Source organism: Typopeltis vanoorti, chromosome 21, assembly GCF_054136105.1.
Source record: "Typopeltis vanoorti isolate ZY-2024b chromosome 21, IOZ_Tvanoo_1.0, whole genome shotgun sequence".
Taxonomy (NCBI): domain Eukaryota; kingdom Metazoa; phylum Arthropoda; class Arachnida; order Uropygi; family Thelyphonidae; genus Typopeltis; species Typopeltis vanoorti.
The window spans coordinates 32,719,132-32,740,321 of NC_143569.1; the positions used below are offsets into that span (position 1 = coordinate 32,719,132).

At 35.2% G+C, this 21,190-nt stretch overlaps 1 protein-coding gene across 1 annotated transcript in view; it reads right to left on the reverse strand.

Moving 5' to 3' along the window:
* The window catches only part of CCT1 (chaperonin containing TCP1 subunit 1), a 151,027-nt gene that overhangs the window by 29,017 nt on the left and 100,820 nt on the right, over nt 1-21,190 (reverse strand). The window contains exons 9-10 of the mRNA XM_090410855.1: nt 15,709-15,832; nt 933-1,125 (exon numbers count right to left, since the gene is read on the reverse strand). Of these exons, the coding sequence (XP_090266981.1) occupies nt 933-1,125; nt 15,709-15,832 (317 nt within the window). The remainder of the gene's footprint in view (nt 1-932; nt 1,126-15,708; nt 15,833-21,190) is intronic.

A 21,190-nucleotide genomic window follows, 5' to 3' on the forward strand; every position in this document is an offset into this window, starting at 1 on the left:
TATTGGTGTCACGTGTCTTGTTTCTTACTCCTGTTATCAGATGATGTATCTAAGATATTGATACTTGGACTCTGTCCCTGGGGACTTATTGAAACACCACATACCCATAAGCCCACACTAGCCAACTGATCCTGGCCAGGCCATACAGGACCACCAGCCTTGCCAAAGCAGTGCAAGACTACCAGGATTTCCCCTTTCTGGATGTCCACAGGATGTTGAATCCCAGTGGTAATAGTCTGGAAAAGAGGATAGTAAAAAAGACTCGGGTGAAGTAAAGCAAAGAAAATTGGGCATTTCCTCCACCATGGACAACCCCACCCCACCCCAGAAGGAGGAACTTTCCAGAAGACATGTGGGATCATTTTGACCTTGTAACTTTAACTCAAAATACTAAGGCAACATGTTTCCATTTGGCAGAACTGACTTCTGAATAAATGCACAGAACATTACTGTTATTCACTTTTAAAACAGTTGTTTGGTGTAGAAGTGAATATTTTCATGGATGGCCAACCAGTTGACCAACTTAAAAAAGCAAACAGTATCACAGCAATGAAGTACAGAGCAACATACTAGCAGCAACTGACCATGTGGATAGGTCACCTGTGTATATTTACATATATAGCAGTTTATTTGTGATTATGTGGTGAGCAATAATTAAAGAGATTCTATGAAATTTATATCATTAATTTAAAATATTAAACTGTAAGAAGGAAATTTCAATATAACCAAGCACACATATCTATTTATATATGAAAACACATCCATGTCCTCAAATTTCAGCTATATAGAAGATTTTAAGAATTTCACACACACACACAAAATATTTTACAGGTTCAAAATTTATTAGCCAGTGAAATGAGTTTGAATTAAGTATGATAACTTTCTTATAAATATTACTATTACTAATTCATATATCTAATAACAAAACTTACCAACGATGTAGCAAAATTTTCTAAATAAATAGATAATGCAGCCTCCACAGCACCACCTCCTGGCACTACACTCTTTGACTCCATCACCCTTTTCACAACACATAAAGAATCATGTATAGATCTTTCCATTTCATCCACAAAATAATCATTTGCACCTCTTAATATGATGGAGCTTGATGTATGAGCCTTGGGACTGAAATAAAAGTGAATTATGACAATCCAAACTGAATTTAATTAAGAGATATGTTTTACACTACTATATAGAAAAACAGCAGGGACTTCTACTTTAGCAAAAGAAAATGCTTCACTGTATACTAAAATTACTACTTTTCCTAAGTCAATTAGCAATCCATTAATTTCATATTATTGTGGAATAAAATATAAGCAGTGAAACTTAAGTGATGGCTCCTGTTGTTGGTGTAAGTCTGCTATTGCAATAATACAATATTACAACATTGTACATGTAGATCAAAAGATAATTATTGGATTATTTTACATAAAGTTTTTATTTTAAAGTAATTGGGATTTACAGAAGGTTCAGTTGGTGCTATGCCTTTGAACATCATGAGAAATAAACTCATCAAGTGCATGACCAAAGAGCTTTGTGAATATCTGAATTGCCTTAGCACTTAGCATATACTAGCATTTCTAAGATAATCAGTCATGATGTTATCCAAACTACTTTGCAAGATGTTTAGCTTTTTGGTACTCACAATTTAATGCAACTGCATGACGAACTTTCATGGAAGATATACTGGGATATCCAGGCTACTGCCACATCTTGCACATGCCATGCTATGAGAAAAAAGGCACTACATTAAACAATGTGAAGGCACCGGCTCACTCCATACATGTCTACGAAGTGTGCTTCCATTGACATGACAATCCGATCATATTACACACTCCCATAAGTAGTTTAGGAAAAGCAGTCTCCAACAAGCAAACATTTTTGGATGGCAAGTTAAATAGATACATGTTTATATATATGAGATTTTTTTATTTATTTAATATTCATCCTGTCAAGAGATGATCTCTGTTCAACAATTATTTTTTTTATTTATTTCCGAGCGCTTTTATTTATTGCACAAGGGTTCACTCCGATTGGTGCAATGGCTTCTTTTTTAAAACAAACACATTTCATAAAACAAAAACAACATTACATAACTACAAATTAATTGGATCCAAGGCCTTTTTAAAATTAAACTTACACTTAAGACTAGACTAAGCACTTTGTTTGCACAATGACAAAATGTTCATAGCCAGTTTTTCTCTCTCTGTTAAGGCCCTTCTCCAAAGATATATGACTTTATTCTTCATTTTCATAGGATCCTTTCTCATCACTCATGTAGCACACATTAATTCTTCCTGACTCAATTCTGTCTCCTTTTCAGCAGAAATAATAGTTAGATCCGGCGTCCTTAAGACAGATGAAACTTCCCAATCAGCATTTCCTCGAACATTCCTTTGGAACGTAAATAGCAATTTCTTCTTTCAAAAGATATATTCCGGTGATTACACCACATTTTTTATTATTCAGTTATACAAAATACTGAAATAATAGTTCCTGACAAGTTTCGTAAATCGTAGGATTTACATCTTCAGGGGGTAAATAATATAACTTAAAATTTAAACAAGACTGATGTTGAACAATACTGGAACGTCACGTGTTCTTGTTCTCGTTCATACATTCCGAGCTCAGATTGAGGTAGATTTTTTTATTAGAGCTGACCACACTTGATGGAGAATTAAACCTTGATTTTTATTGCATTGGGTTGGGTTTTTCAGCATATTAGCAGCTTCTTTAAATTTTCTTATATAACTGTTGTTTTCTATGTATGACATCGTCGTTTTTTGCCAGAGTACATCATGTCCGGTGGAAGTGGTATGGAAAGCAAGACCCGTTTTTTGTTCTCTTTTGTATTGTACGTCTTTTTGGTGTTCAGCCATGCATATTTCTCCAGATCTTCCTGTCTGTCCTACGTAGCAAATCCCGCAAGAGCAATGGATTTTGTAGACTCCAGGTTTTTTAAGAGGATGATGAGGAGGTTTTGGTGGATGTAGGAATCTTGAGATTTTTTCCATAGGAAGGAAGGCTACTTTTATGTCGTGTTTGTTCATTAATTTGGCTAGCTTATCTGTAACATTTTTGATATAAGGAAGTGAACATTGAAAGATTATAAAACACTGGAAGATTTCTAAATGCAACCTCACACCACCATCCTTCACAAAAAATAAGCTTAATTAAAACTCTTCGAGACAGAGCATACAATATCTCCAGCACACAAGAAAGATGTAATGAAGAACTAAAATGCTTAACACAAATCCTCCAACAGAATGGATATGAAACAAAAACCATCAAGAGAATCCTTAAAATGCCTCCAACTAACAACACAATAAAACAGGATTACAAAAACGCAATCTCGCTTCCTTATATCAAAAATGTTACAGACAAGCTAGCCAAATTAATGAACAAACACAACATAAAAGTAGCCTTCCTTCCTATGGAAAAAATCTCAAGATTCCTACATCCACCAAAACCTCCTCATCATCCTCTTAAAAAACCTGGAGTCTACAAAATCCATTGCTCTTGTGGGATTTGCTACATAGGACAGATAGGAAGATCTGGAGAAATACGCATGGCTGAACACCAAAAAGACGTACAATACAAAAGAGAACAAAAAACGGGTCTTGCTTTCCATACCACTTCCACCGGACACGATGTACTCTGGCAAAAAAACGACGATGTCATACATAGAAAACAACAGTTATATAAGAAAATTTATAGAAGCTGCTAATATGCTGAAAAACCCAACCCAATGCAATAAAAACCAAGGTTTAATTCTCCATCAAGTGTGGTCAGCTCTAATAAAAAATCTACCTCAATCTGAGCTCAGACTGTATGAACGAGAACAAGAACACGTGACGTTGTCCAGTTTTGTTCAACGTCAGTATCGTTTTTTATATCTGTATTCTGTTGTTTGAGTTTATGAATAGCCAGATGGTTATGATTTGTATTTATTAATTCTCTTGTTTTAACTTTAAGTTATACTATTTACCCCCTGAAGATGTAAATCCTACGATTTACGAAACTTGTCGGGAACTATTATTTCACTATTTTGTATAACTGAATAATAAAAAACGTGGTGTAATCACCGGAATATATCTTTTGAACTAATTAGCCACAGAAGTGTGGCTAATTAGTTCAAAAGTATAACTCTTCCACTTTAAAAACTCACAGTTATATGATTCTCTTTTCGGAATCTACTATTAATCTTCCGATTAGTGTTTCCTTGAACATTTCTTTTTACAATGTCTATAGCAATATTTTCTTTTATTTACCAATGCTTATTCCACTTTAAAACTTCATAGTTCCACGATTCCTTTTTTGGAATATAATATTCATTTTCCTTCGACTGTCACATAAAAAAACTTAAGTTCCTACGAACCTAAATATCTACCGGCCTGTGTTCTTATTTCTTTTCGAACACCCTCTTGTTTACTCTCCGTTACTCTGATACCGAACGCTGTTCTTGTCCGCTGTCAATCACATCAAAATTCTCGGCGAGCATGCGCACTCCATGAAATTGGCAAGCAAGAAGTTAGGTATAATGGCTGACACGTAGATTACGTTAGCGTAACAAGGATGTCTCTTCAAAACACAACACTTGATAATTTTAAACTACAATAAAATTTCTGTAAGTAATGCAAATATCAAATCCAGTAAGTACATCATTTTTTAACTTCTTTATATTTCATTTTGACAAAACAATTTCAATAATGGGCACATCGCAAGTGCCAACAATGCGTGTTATGAAACTAAAACTAATAAACATGCTAACATAAACAATACGCAAAAATATTCAGAATTTTAAATTATGATTATTTTTACATACATATCTAAAGAGTAACAAATTTAATTGTTTTAATTACATCATGCCAATTCTATGATGTTCTATGTTTATATTTTTACCTTACTTATGAGCCTATGAGACATTCCAGCCAATTATGAACACCTACTTTGTTGATCACAGATTTCATCATAATGGAACATGACTAGTAAGAGAATGGAATAATCATACATTATTTTTCTTCTAACGCTCAGATGTACCACAAAGTAACCAGCTAATAATGTGGTGGAATAAAACAAATGTGCAAAGGACAGTGGTATTATTAGCTCCCTTTGTACCCAGTGAAAGAATATGCAGAAAAATGGACTGAAATTACCATTTTCCCCCCCCCCTTCAAATTATTATTTCTATATATAGATTCAAAAACAAACCTAATGTTTTAAGAGTAGTAGCTACATCATAATATGTCGAATCTTTAATAATGGAACACGTATAGACCACAGTAATAATTTTAATTAAATAAAGGTACAAATATTTTGTACTGAAAGTAACAGTACATCCTCAGTGTAGAACAAACAGTTAAAGGAATGGAATACAAAGTACAGAACAGTCGGTGGATCACCGATTAAATTGTTGGCGCGTGCAAGAAGATTAATTACTAAAATAATATTAAATAATTCTTTAAAGATAATTATTTCATTGATGGTTACACAAAATAAGTCTCCCAAACTTTTGGAAGAGAGACAGTCATTTCGATTTAAATTCAGCCAATGTAAGAGGGCTTCGCAACTTTCTTTAAAAAGGCGTTCATATTTAAACCTACATCTATGAAGAAGACAAGCTTTATCCCACTGGATATTATGATTAGTGTCAATGCTATGTTGTGCTAGACCAGACTTATGAGGTTTCATGTATTCGATATAATATCGATGTTCCTTCATTCTTTTTTCCACAGAACGGCCTGTTTGTCTAAAATAGGATAAATTACATTCACGTGGAATTTGGTAAACACCATCCAATGATAGAGCTGACAGTTTGTCTTTTGTAGATGGCAAAAAGTGAGAAATTTTGTTGATAGGAAAATGTGGGAATAAGATGATACTTCTTCAAAATTCTGCCTATAGGTTATGAGATGCCTGAAATGTAAGGGATTGGAACTCTGCGGTCTGTTGAAGAATCTTGAGGTGTCAGAACATAGGAGTCAATTATATGTTGGATCTGATTAGGGTTGTAACCATTAGATTCTCTTAACTTTTTTATAGTGAAAAGTTCTTTTTGTAAGGTTGATGGAGAGGAGCACACTTTATGTGCTCTATTAATTAAAGATTTCATAATGCCAATTTTTTGAGAGGTGTGATGAGCAGACTTTTGATGAATGTATCTGCCAGTAAAAGTAGGTTATCGATAGACACTTGTAGACAAAGTACCAGAGGATGTCCAAGAATGGTAAACTACCAGACTTTTCTTTTTCCATGGTGAACTGAATGCGTGGGTGAAGGCTATTTATCTGCTGTAGAAATGTGGTAAGTTCCTCTTCAGCATGTGGCCAAATCGCAAAAACATCGACATAATGAAACCAAAGAGAGGGTTGGGGATGAATGGATGAAAATAAGATGTCTTCCAGATGTTTCAAAAAATAGTTAGCCAAATGTGGCTATTATTTATTATTCATTATTAATACATCATAATATGACATCACTAGCCAATCCATATTATTATTACTATTATTAAGAGACCTTCAGGGAATCAGGGACTCATCAAGGGAGGCCATATACTCTTTGCACCAATTGTCATACCTATTCTTGAATTCATTCACACTACTTACACACACCATATCTAATGGCAATCTAGTCTAATCATGCACCAATTTATGAAAGGAAAATACAGCCCTCACCCTCTTTTTTGACAGCATTCCTTCTCAACTTCCAAGGTTCCCTCACATCCTTCCTCCACCCTCTATAAAATGAAAAATTCCATCTACTGAAATCCCATATGATCCTTTCAGAAGTTTTAAGTCCCAATGGTATCCCCCATTTTTCTTCTGTTTGATAATGCCTGCAATCCACACATTCTCAATCTATCTCCATTATCAGTATTCCACAATCCAGATATCATTTTTAACAATCTCCTTTGCACTCTCTCTCTCCTGTATCAGAATCATCATGGAAACCACAATCGCACACAACAACCCAAGTGAGACCTTATCTAGGCTTTGTAAAGAGTCGCAATGAATTTCTCATCTTTACATGTCAAAGTTCATTTCAGCATTTCAATTGTATTCTGAGTTGAATTTGCTTCAACTTCCTATCCATTAAAACTCCAAGATCCTGATCTTGTAGTTTTAGTGGATAGGAAGCTGAAGTTTAATCTAGCATAATCTTACCAATATAATATGATATTGTCATATTATATGGGTATCTGATAACACCAAAGTGCATGACTTTACATTTACTGACAGTGAATTGATACCAGTTTTCTCATGCCTACAATTCAGGCCTATTCAAGTCATTCTGCAAGTACTACATATCAGCTACACTCCTGATTACCATACCTATCTTTGCATCATCAGCAAATAGCTGTATGTTGCATGTCAAATCCTTCTCAATGTCATTAATGTATAGACTGAATAACAATGGACAAGGACTGATTCTTGTGACAAACCACTGGTTACCTTAAATCTTGTACTCACATTCCCCACATATTCCACTTTTTGATATCTGTTGCAAGCCATCCTCTTATCCATGCCAATATTTTATAATCCAATCCCATATTCTCCAATTTATGCAATACTCTTCCATGCTTATTCTGTCAAAAGCTTTAGCAAAATCCAAACATATCATAGTGTATCCATTTCCCTTGTTTAATTCAATGGAAATATTTTCATAGAATGTGAACAAATTGCCCAAATATGACCTTGCCTTAATAAATCCATGCTGTTCATTGCAAAGTATAGTTTCTCTGTCAACCCATTTCTGTATGCAAGCCCTAACCAACTTTTTCCTAAATCTTCATCACCATTCCAAAGACACTGATAGGTTGATAGTTGGTTAGATACATAAATCTTTGCACCACCCTTGTGCAATGGCATTATCATATATTCTTTCCAGTCTTGTGGAATAGTCTCTGTTCTGAGATACAAATTATATAGTGCAATCAAAAGAATAGCTACTTCAGCTGATCTTTTAGCATCTCTTCTGTCCAATTAATCCTTATTGCCAAAATCTTATTCAATTTGTGCAATAGTTTTATTACCTCCTCATACACCTGAGCTTCATGTATTGAAAAGGTAGGGAGTCAACTCAATGTTGCATAACAAAGGGTTGAGAGCTTCTAGAAAAACAGCCACTCGTTAGCTGAACAATCTTCTCTACATTTGTCACCTTCATACCATCTGCAATAATTTATCTAAATTACTACCACCCCACCTCACAAGCAATTATTTCTGCTTTGTTAAAAATTAAATTCTCTTTACCTAAAAAGTGTATTAAAAGCCATATTTTAAAAATTTTTTTAAAAGTTCAGATAATGTTTAGTTTTTGTATTACATATATAAGCATATTTTACATGGAAAAGGAAGATATACAGGGTGGTTCAAAATTCCACATACAAACTTTGAGGAGAGTCAGAGAACATCAAAATCAACCATATTCACATAGGAAAGCATGACCAGAAATGCCACTGGAAGGTACTAACAGGGACACAAAGATACAGAAATAACACAAGGCAGTAGGTAGTGTAAAAAACACATCTCAGTGTTCGTAAAATGATGCATGTTCTTCGTATGACATCGAAAGCTTGAATGAGAAAGCCCCAACTGCTCACCTGGAGCACTGGTGAACAGCGCCACCTATCACTTTCAGGTGGCATTTCCTGTCATGCTTTCCTATGTGAATATGGTTGATTTTGATGTTCTCCACATCTCCTCAAAGTTTGTATGTGGAATTTTGAACCACCCTGTATAAAAACTAGAGGGGACAACAATGGTCTCCCCCCCAGTCAATTTCAATAGCTATGAATACACGGCACAGCCAAACCAGTGGTTTGGCTGTGCCATGTTAATGTGTTTGCTATTTGGCCACATGGCCCACACATTAGATACATTTTTAGTGCATTAAATAGTTAACATTCTAATTCCATTTCACAATAGAACAGGAAGCTAATGGCTCTGCCCTTCCAAGATACACTAGTTACCACCCTGATGGCTCGTTTAAATCTTAATTCCTCCAATTACTTAATACACAAAGCTACAGAAAAACTATTACCATTCTATACATTCAAGGCACATCCAAAAATTTCTAGAATGCTTAATAAATATCAGTTATGAAACACATTTAAACCATATGTCAAATTGGCAGCTCATCTGTTCACCTAAGGACAAATTTTCTCCTTTATCACATCCAGGAGTACATGAAGTGCCCTGGCTTAATATGGACAGACAAAAAATGTTGGCATCTACCTTGGTGAACATAAAAAATATATTCAGCATTACAGTAAGTTGGGACTAACAGACCATGCCTTGGATGCCCCTTCACGCAAGATCACATGGGGGTTGGGGGGAGTGCTACATGGGAGTCAAAGAGATTGTTTTTGGAATCAGCAGCAGCTTTAAAACATTCTCCCAACCTCACCAAGTATGGCTATGTTTTAGGATCAAATTAATACTTGTTTTTTCTCTCTAACAATAGATGGTGCCAATTAAGACTTGTTCCTTGTTTTGTTCATTACAATTTTTTTTAAAACCCACTATTATACCAAATTGTTGCTGTCTGTGTGTTGTGACAAGCTGTTTTTGTGCTCTGAATATGCTGGATATAATACCAGCACAATATCAGTAAATAAGTTAAATAAATTATTTCCTTATTATTCTGTGTTATGAACCTTTATTGACATAAACTGAAAAACACTTCTACTTGTTTAATGTGTGAAAATGTTCATATATTACTCATAAAACACACAAGCTTTTTTACTTCTTGTCTCGCAGACTAATATATAAATAAATAATTCACATTGCTTCAATACTGGTAGGTATAAAGAGTAAAAAATGAGTAATAGTATTAAAAGCATATAAAGACCATGGTCACCATAGTACCCATTTCAGGTTGATACTGAACTCTTAAAATAGTATGTGCAATTTCTGGCTATCCTACAATATTGTGGTTATATGTGAAGAAAATGTAAGTTATTTTTTCATCTATTGCACATTGCACTCCAAATAAAAAAAATCTGTGCTATTAGGTTTTTTTTTTTTTTTTTTTTTTTGAACAGCATCAGCAAGTACTGCCCATTCATCAGCTTTTACATAGCTAAGCCCACCAACCTGTTAACAACCCAGTAACTTGGCTTTCTATAGCCTTAATAAATGTTATGATAGTATGGTTAATTCTACTATTCTTATGTCTGACAATGTTTGACTCCAGCTTGTTTACCTGTTGTGTAGAATGAAAAACCTGTAGTAGTATTTTACAATGTTTTTTTATTTCAAATATCAGATGTGAATGTCAGTGATGTAAGTAAATAGTAGATAGAAAGAATTTTAGTTTTTTTTTTTTTTTTTAATAATAATTATCAAAATTTCGATTGCTTTAAAGCAGTGTTTCTAAACTCTTCATGGATATCAAGAGCTGCTGATGTTCACGATTCAAGATGTGACATGAGTAACCAAAGTAAGAAAATACAAACCTTCAATTACCTGGAAAATCTTTCATGAGCTAAAAAACTGTTTACAACGAAAATGTAACAAATGTCAGAGAGAAACAGAAAACAAAAGAGATGGTAGCGCTGTTGGAACTAAGAGGATGCAAAAGGATTTGTGAAAGGAGAGGGAGAGGGAGAGAGAGAGAAGAATGAAAATTGTTAGCTTATTACAGAGATATGACAGTACTAAGTTAAAAAGGAGGGCTATGATAGCAAACAGTTCAATGTGTAGGCTGTGTAAAAGAAATTAGTGCAAGTTTTTGGATGAATGTAGTGAGTTGGATGGAACAAAAAAAAGACCTGTGTAAGAGTCTCCAGCACTTGTATGGACTGGGCATCAGAAGCCTGAAGAAATTATTTATTGGAGTAAAAATGTAGAATCAGGAAAACTAATCATTATGGGAGGAGCAGTGAGAATTGTTATCTATAATATGCAAACGTGACAATGATATGTAATTGGACAGTTATGAATCTGGTGGTGATGAGGGGGAAATGGAAGCTTAAGCTAACTGGTATAGTATTTTTAAGAACAGAACAAAAAAGAGAGGGAAGCACTATTAATAGCCAATGATTTGAATCCGCTTAAGGTAGAAACTCATAAAGCAATAATGTTCCAGGTAGTAGTAAGTTTGGGGCTATTTGGTGTGAAGTTGGGGTTCTCAGGATTATGGTGGAATGTTACTGCAGACTGGGCAGTTCAGCTGCTGGGGATGACAAACTGCTTTGCCAAATTACCCTGATAGGTACCGATTAAGAAATCATTACAAGTAGCTTTATATGAACATTGGGTAGCAGAGAAATCTATAAAAATGAAGGAGAATTTACTAACTGTTGCAGGACATCTTTCTCAAGCAGCATGTGAAAAAGGGAACTCAAGTTCAAAGAGTGTTAAATTTAACTATATGATAAGGGGATCTCAGTTAAAAATGCAACACTTTTCCCACAAGCTGGCGACAGTGATTTCATACTCTAATGGGAAGTAGCTAACTACAGGAATGTTCCAATTAGAACAGGTTACTTGTTGAACTACAAAGCTGGAAATTATGACACTCAAAATATTACTTTTCGTCCACTGGCTGAATGGGAAGGATATCAGCAATGCATGGGAAGCTTTGATAAGTTGATTATATAAGGCAGTATCTGAATGTGTCCACAAGTTCCAAGCACAAACAAGGTGAAATGAATATGTAATGTATTCTGTTATGTATTAATATATATATATAACAGAAAGAGTCTATTATCACAGAGATACTTACTCTCTTCTTAACAGAGATCCAACTCTGTGCTCCATAACCGTACCAACAAAATTCTGAGAACCATTACAGAGTTTTCTAGAAATATTCAGTTGAAAGTTCTCAAAGTATTTAACCAAATCTCTAAGATGTATATTCGGCTCAACCTCCTCTTTCCTCAAAAATTCTGTAGATTTTGTTTCGAGTGTCAAAGACTTACACATTCAGAAAGAGGAAGTTATGGCGAGTTTTGATGTTGTTTCCTTCTTCACAAAAATGTGCCTACAGAAGTTCTAACTCTTAAAGGATAAATTATCGAAAAAAGTAATGTCTTTATTAATCTGTTGTATTAATTTTGGTTATTTCCAATTTAAAGATCCTATTTACAAACAGAACTTTGACTTAACCATGGGCAATCCTTTATCTACTGATGAATTTATATTTAGAATCTTTTGAGGAAAAAAACTATCTCTTCATTCCAATTGAAACGTACGTTTTGGAAGAGATATATAGATGACATTTTCCTAATCTGGAGTCATGGTCCAGATTCCTTAAAGAATTTCCTAGACCATCTCAACAGTCAACACCCAAAAATCTAATTTATCACTTTGGAAATTTGGAGAAAAGAGCAGGGCTAATAATAATGGCAAATATCTGTTGGATTTCTGCTCAGGACATGGACTGGTTATTACTAACACCATGTTCCAACATAAAAATGTACACAAATTCACATGGAGAGAAGAGGCAAGGAATAAGAAAAGTCTCATTGACTATGTTATTGTTGATAGTGATGTTTTCTCCCTGGTGCAGGACACCAGAGTGTACAGAGGATTTGAAATTGGAAGTGATCACTATTTAGTCTTGAGCAGGATAAAATTGAATTTCATATTGAAAAGAATAACATGCAAGACAGTTTTAAAGCGAATAAAAGTTGAGCAGCTCTCAGATGTGAACTGTAGACTAAAATACACAAAAATTATCGAAGAAAAAATGAAAGAGTTTCAGAACAGGAATCAAACCTTTGAGATTCAGTAGCAAGCCTTGAAGAAAGCTCTGATTGATTCAGCTAGAAAGGCATGTGGTGAAGTTGTCTGCAAGGATAGAAAAATTAGAACTCCACAGTGGACACAGGAATTTAAAGAGGCAGTGCAGGAAAAGAAAAAAGCATATCAAAAGTTCTTCCTGGCAAATAGGTCAGCTTGCTCTTAGAGAATACAGAGACAAATGCAAGACTACTAAACACTGTGTAAAACTAGCTAATCAAAAGTCATGGGAAGATTTTGGCAAGAATATAGAGAATAAATATCAAGAAGGTGGCAAAATATTCTTGAGGTTGTTGAAGAAGCTTAGGAATGGAGGAAAGAGTGCTGTAAAAGGAGTTAGAGATGATAAAGGTGACATGAAAATGGAAGAAAAAGATATCCTCGAAGTATGGAGTAATTACTTTGAAAAACTGCTAATTGAAACAAGCAGTGATGACAGCACGGTTGTAAAAAACACTGACCAGGCATGCGGTCAGGAACACATATTCATACTTGAAGTAGAAAAAGCCATCAAAGGTTTGAAATGTGGAAAGGCAGCAGAAGTAGATGATATTCAACCAGAAATGTTGAAGTATGGTGGTATAAAAGTCTTACAGTGGCTGCATTGCATAGTTCAGAAAGCCTGGATAGAGAGACGAATTCCCGATGATTGGAGTAGAGCTCTAATAATGCCCATATATAAAAAGAGAAATAAAACTGAATGTGAGAATTACAGAGGTTCTCTACTGAGTGTTCCTGGCAAGATCTATGCAAGTATACTTGAGAAACGGTTGAGAAGAATTGTGGAAGAAAAGCCGGGTGAAGAACAAGCTGGATTCAGGCCAAATAGAGGCTGTCAGGATCAGATGTTCACTTTACGACAAATAGTCGAGAAAGCATGGGAATATAACAAAGATCTTTATTTAAGTTTTGTCGATTTGGAAAAGGCATATGACAAGGTGCCAAGAGAGAAGCTATTCAATATGCTACAGTTATATGATGTCGATGGGGCATTATATCAAGCAATACTTAGTCTTTATTTGAGTTGTAAGTCAGCAGTTAGAATTGAAGGAAGTACAGAAAGATGGTTTAATGTTAAATCTGGTGTGAGACAGGGATGTACATTATCCCCTCTGTTATTCATTATCTATATGGATCACATTATGAAGGAAAGTGACATTATGAAAGTGAAACATGATATCAAATTTTGAGATGTTAATGTCAGCTCTTTGCTTTACAGATGATGTTATACTTTAAATAAATCTGCTACAAGTCTGCCAGATTCTCTGACTAAATTGAATAACTGTTGTAATAGATATGGTATGAAGGTCAGCAATAAAAATTCAAAGACAATGAAAATAGGCAGAATCATTGAAAATGTCAACTGTATTGTGAATGGAGAACCTGTGGAACAAGTGAAACATTTCAGCAACTTAGGCACAATTTTTACTGAAGATGGTAAATTAAATATAGAAATAGACAACAGAATCAGCAAAGTTGGTATGGTGGGAAGTCAATTGAATAAATTCATATGGAATAAGAGAAATTAGTCGGAACACTAAATTAGCTGTATACAAGACAGTGTTCAAACCAGTTTTAACTTATGGATCTGAGAGCTGGGTCAGAAGTAAAACACTTGACCAAAGACTAGAGACCGCAGATATGAGGGTCCTGAGAATGATTAGAGGCATGAACAGATGGCATCAATGGCAATATTAAAAACGAGGATATTAGGAAAGAACTTGACATTGTCAGCATCCAGGAATGCGTTAGCAGAGGTAATCTCAGGTAGTATGGTCACTTAAACAGAATGGGTGAAGAAAGATTAGCAAACCAAGTGTTCTCTGCCAATTTGGCAGCAAAAATGACCCAGAGGATGACCAAGATATAGATGGATTTATAAGATACAAAGTGCCTTAGACGATAGAAATGTAAGATCTGATAATGTTGGAGGCTTGACAAGTAACAGACTGATGTGGAGGAAAACTGTAGATAGGAAGTTAGTAATGATGTAATATTTTTTCATGTAGTACTATCATATCCTGTACACCCCTTGAGGGTACATGGCAGGAATTTAATGATAAAAGAAAAACCAGAAGATAACATCCATATTCAGACAACGATTTTAATTAATGCAAAACCACCAATCAGAAATCTCCTAGAGTTAACAACTATTAGGAACCTTTGCTATAATAAAGTGTCAAGTGCAAACAAAGGAAATTCCAGTATCATGGAGAGTGATATATATTTATCAAAAAATGGAAAACTAATGACATGGACACTGATGAAATACTATCCCAATATGATTTTAGAATCAACTAGTACTCACGTCTATAGTAAAACTAACTTACTCGTGCCTTATTATTTTCTCCATTTCATTTTTAAATTCTATTTATCCAGATTTTACCAAAAAAAAATTTTTGCAAGTACTACTGACAGTAGGTTAATAGACTTGTGAAAATCTTTAGGCAGTTAATGATTTTCACCATTAGATGTGAGAGCCCATAGACCACCTTTAAGGCCTTACTCGTGTTCATTCATTGTACTAATGCACACTCAAAACGTTTCCAACTTTGTGTTAGCAGAATTATCATAATTGAAATTTTCTTTACAACAATGTTGCCATGGGTGCCTTGGGCTAGAACTCTTTAGTATCAGTTTTGTCTGTTTGATAAGTTGTCCTGATAACAGGAAAACTTACCAAGCAGACAAAACTGCTATCTATAGCAGTTTGTTATTCCTGATTATAAGTTTTTCAAGCAGGAAAAAAACTGTTCTGAAAAATACAGTGCCTCTTGACCTTTGAGTTGTTTCCCTGCACAGTTTACCTTATGATTTAAAAAAAAAAAAAATTTTTTTTTTTTATTCTTTTAACACACACACACACACACACACACACACACACACACAAAGATAGGATACTGGATAGAAACCAGAGGATGTCATTAAATATACAAAAATGAAATTCGAATTTACCTACCCCTTAATAAGGATAAGTTCATCATCACATATTCTTTCTTGCCCAACTTCTTCTGCCTCGCCCAGCATTGTAATATCAAAACTTTCTTCACCATCCATATTTGCCATGCTCTGAAGAAGATGAGCTATTACCAAAAGAAGTAAATGTAATATATGCTCTTTAGATATATGTACTTTATTACACAACCAAAATTCCAATTATAATAAGAGTTGCACACTATACATGGTAAAAGAATAACAAGTTTACATTATTAATAACTTACAACTAAAACATTTTCTTCAAATTGAAGAATACCGTCAGACGTTTTGATGTTCTAAGGAACCTCTAAATGCATCAATCTCCACCTAAATCTTGGTCATCTACTAGGTCATTTTATTCCATCCTGATATCAAACACCTGTTATGCTAACCTTTCATCTGCCATCCCATTTAAATAACTACACCATCCCAGAGTTCTGATCACATATTCTTGAATGGTAATAAGGTTGCAAAAATACTCATAATTTAAAATTATGAATATTTTTACAAACTGTTTATTTTTACAAACATTATTAGTTTTCTTTTCATAACACATATTGTCGGCATTTGCAATGTGTCCATTATTGATGTTATTTTGTCAAAATGAAATGTAAAGCATTTTAAAAATTTATGTACTAACTGGATTTGGATAGTTGTGTTACTTTCAGAAATTCTCATTATGCTAACGGAGATGTCAGCCATTATAAGTAACATCTCACTTGCCATTTTACATGGAGTGCGCATGCTCGTCAGGGAGTTTGATGCATGAACTGACAGAGAGAGCAGATGGAAGTTTAAGAATGCAGAGAGGAATTTTGTTCTTATGAAGTTTATTTAGTTTTATGTGACAGTCGGAAGAATATTAATAATAGATTCCAAAAAGGAACAGTAAAACTATGAGTCTTGGTATGTGGGAAGTTGAGCAATTAGTTCTAGCTGGAAACAGGAATTATAAATATTTTATAATTCCTGTTTGATAAGGATGATGGGCAGATTGTTTGAGAATGTAAGAGTATAGGAAATAAATATCAGGAAGGTAGCAAAATGTTCTAGAGGCTATTGAAGCTTAGAAATGGAAGAAAGAGTACTATAAAAGGAATCAAAGATGATAAAGGTGACATGAAAAATGAAGATATGGATATCCTAGATGCCTGAAGTGATTACTTTGAAAGACTGTTAAATGAACCAAGCAATGACAGAACCATACTAGAAAATTTTCAAGAGGAATGCTAAGAGGACTACATATACTTGAGGTAGAAAAAGCCATCAAAAACTTGAAATGTGGAAAGGCAGCTTGAGTAGATGATATCCAACCAGAAATGCTTAAGTATGGAGGTATAAGTTTTGGAGTGGCTACACTGTGTAATTCAGGACCTGGACAGAAGGTCGAATTCCCGATGATTGGAGTAGAGTTTCATGATATCCAGCTATAAAAAAGGGAATAAAGTTGAATGTGAGACTTAGAGGAATTTCTCTACTAAGTGTTCCAGGTAAGATTTATGCAAGCCTACTTGAAAAGAAGTTGAGAATGATTGTGGAACAGAAATTGGGAGAAGAACAAGCTGGGTTCAGGCCAAAGAGAGGTTGTCGAGATCAGATTTTCACTTTATGACAAATAGCTGAGAAATCGTGGGAATATGACTTATGAGGATCTGTACTTACGAGGTAGGTTCCAAACGTTTCTGGCCTGAAATACAAAATTCACGCCAAATTTAAACTGCCATGCGTGACAGATAACACTATCAATGGGAAGTTAGAGTACCAGTTTCAACTCTACCTTCTCATTCAGTTGGAGGCACTCATTTGACTAGCACATGGAATACTAAGTGGCTGCAATGTTAAAAATTGAGTACCATGCTGTCATAAGGATTTTCACCAAAGAAGGGCTTTCTCCAAGTGCTATTCAACAGTGACTGGATAGCGTGGAAGATTCTCCTTCATATTCCACCATGAAGGAATGAGCTAAACAGTTTTGCCTTGGAGGAGAGCACTGAAATGATGAGTGAGGAAAATGTCTCTTGTTGAAGAGGAACTGCTCAATGATAGACAGGTGAAGTTCAAAGAAATCTCAGCAAGGTTGAAGCTTTCTATAACAACCATCTTGTGCATCACTTATGAGAAGCTCCACATGACGAAGGTCAGTGCAAAGTGGATGTCCCGGTTTCTCTCTTCAATTCAAAAGGAGCATTGTATGACCTGTTCCTGCAAGTTTCTAGAGCTTTGCCAAGGGAAAGAGAAGTGTTGGAATCCATTCACCAGGGTCCTTTATTATGATCCTGTTTCCAAAAGGGAATCCATGAACTGGCACAAACCAGGTGAAGCACTGCAGAGAAAAGCCAAGGTCACTCAGTCCACCAAGAGGATCGTGGCAACAATCTTTTGGGATTGGCAGGGAATTCTCTTGATTGACTTCAAGGAAAGGAATACCTGTGTGAATGCAGATTATGCTTCACTCTTTCACAAACTGTGCAATGCCATAAAGGAGAAGAGATGAGGAATGCTGAGTCATGGTATTTGCCTGCTTCACAATGCTCCAGTCCATACAGCTATTGTCGCAAAGGATTCAGTGAAGGACTATGGCTTCCAGGAGGTTGAACACCCACCCTACAGCCCAAAACTAGCACGTAGTGACTACTACCTCTTTTTGAAACTGAAGACCTTTGAGGAAGAAAATTTGCAAATGACAATGAGGTGAAAGATGCAGTTTTAGGCCATTTTGCAAACAAAAGTACACACTATTTTTTCAAGGGCATAGAAATGTTAATTCAAAGATGTGAAAAGTGTGCTGAAGTAAAGAGAGATTATGTTGAAAAGTGACAGTTGTTTTCTTTTTATCACCTCTAAGAGTTAGTCAGGCCAGAACCTTATGGAAACCCCCCTTGTAAGTTCAGTAGATCTGGAAAAGGCATATGACAAGCCACCCAGAGGAAAAATTTTCAAAACACTACAATTATATGGGGTGAATGGAACATTATACAGAGAAATACATAATTTATATTTAAGTTGTCAGTCTGCAGTTAGAATTGAAGGAAATACAGGAAGATAGTTTGATGTACAATCAGGGATGCATATTATTTCCACTCTTGTTCATCATCTATATGGATCACATGATGAAAGAAGCATTAGGCCTGATATCAGAATTGGACATGTCAAACTCTTGGCTTTATGCAGATGATGCACTCCTAAACATATCTAATGCAAATTTCCAGTATTCTCTAACTAAATTGAATAACAGCTGTAATAAATTTGGCATGAAAATCAGCAATAAAATGGCCAAAACTATGAAAATAGGCATGAACATAGAAAATTTCAGATGCATCCCGAATGGAGATCCTCCAGAACAAGTAAATTATTTCAGCTATTTAGGCACAGTTTTTAGTGTAGGTTAAATCTGAAAATAGACAACAGAATAAGCAAAGCTGGATGGCTGAATAAGTTTATATGGAATAAGAGAGAAATTTGCCAAAACACTAAACTAGCAGTATATCAGACAGTGTTCAAACCAGTTCTAAGTTAAGGATCTGAGTTGGGTTAGAAATAAAGCACTTCATGAAAGACTAGAGACCATAGCATGAGGATCCTGATAAAATAATAGAATGCAAGGGATTTAGTATTTTCAGGAAAGAGAGAAGATAGGACTTGGGGGGAGGGGACTGATGATAATAGATAAAGAGTAAGAAACAGGCATGTGCAGTTTATTTGAGGTGTAAGATTGAGGCCAAAAAGGCAAAATTATATTAAAAACGAAGATGACAAAATGGAACTTAACACTACTAGCATTCAAGAATGTATAAGCAGAGCTAATCTAAGGTTGTAAGACTACTAAAATAGAATGTGTAAGAAAAGGTTAGCAAAACAAATGTTTGATGCCCATGAGGATCCTGATAAAAAGATAGTCCTGCAATAGAATGTAAGAGATTTGGTATTTTCAGGAAAGAGAGAAGACAGGACCTGCCTGGGGGAAAGGGGACTGATGATAATAGATAAAGAGTAAGAACAGAGACGTGCAGTTCATTTGAGGTGTGAGATTGAGACCAAAAGGACAAAATTAGGAGAGTGAACTGATGGCATCAATGGCAGAATTATATTAAAAATGAAGGTGTTAAAAAATGGAACTTGACACTACTAGCATTCAAGAATGTACAAGCAGAGCTAATCTAAGGTGGTAAGACTACTAAAATAGAATGTGTGAGAAAAGGTTAGCAAAACAAGTGTTTGATGCCATGATGGAAGAGACGAGACACAGAGGAACACCAAGGTCTAGGTCGATTGATTCAGTCAGAAGTGCATCAGAAGAACGAAATGTTATATATGATAATATTGGAATGCTCACAAGTAATGGACTAATTTGGAGGAAAATTGTGAATAGGAGATTAATAATAATATAAACTTAATCATGCAGTGCTGTCATAGTAACATGAACACTTCGGGGTACATATCAGGAAATTGATGATGATGGATTAACCACTCAAATGGCCACATGAATAAATTATATTAAAATATTATTATATGGACAATTCCATGAGTCCAAAGCATCATCATCATAGGTAATCCAAACTATCAACACAATATCTATCATACCTCTCCTTGACACTATTAACAGACAAAGTACTCACAAGTGACTCAGGCAAACCATTCAATTCATTTACCACTCTATTCTTCACATCTTTGCTAACCACACTCTTATCCAACTTCCAAAGAGGACATCTTGTTCTGTCCCCTGTAGCCATGTGCGAAATTTTTTTCCTTTGTATTAATCGTACAAAATCCCTAAAATAACTTAAATGTTTCTATGATATCCCCTCCTTTTTCACCTATCAACCCACAAACCCTCAATCTATCTTCATAGGGAGCATTCTACAGATCACTCACCATTTTGTTGACAAATACAGGTAACCAGAGCCGACGAGTACAGTAATCCAGATGTGGTCGTATCAAGGCTCTTAAGAGGAATGAAAACTTATCTCTGCTTCTTAATGTGTTCTTCAATAACTAAGTAATCCTATGAGCTGCCCTGACTACTTTAACAATATGTCCTTTACACTTCAACTCTCTATCTAGTACTCTTTGCCCCCCCCCCCCCCATATCCTTGGCATCATTGATTTCCTGGAGTACAGTTCCCTCAACATGGTACACAGCTTGTAATCGATGTATCCCAAAATGCATAACTTTATACTTTCACACATTTAAATTGACATGTATTATGTTTTGCACATACTGTCAGCCTACTTAAATCATCTTGCAAGCTCTCTACATCATCTTAACTCTATCTCACTTTGCATCATCAGCAAACAACTGAATATCTCCCTCCTTTTTCATTTGTGTTCACATTAAGCAGCAGTGGTCCAGGTACAGAGGATTGTGGCATGTGCTGTCAGGCAACCAGTCACCTGCCTTCTCCAGGATGCTGCCTCCACATACTACTTTTTGATATCTGTCTATCAGCTACCCTTTTATCCATATC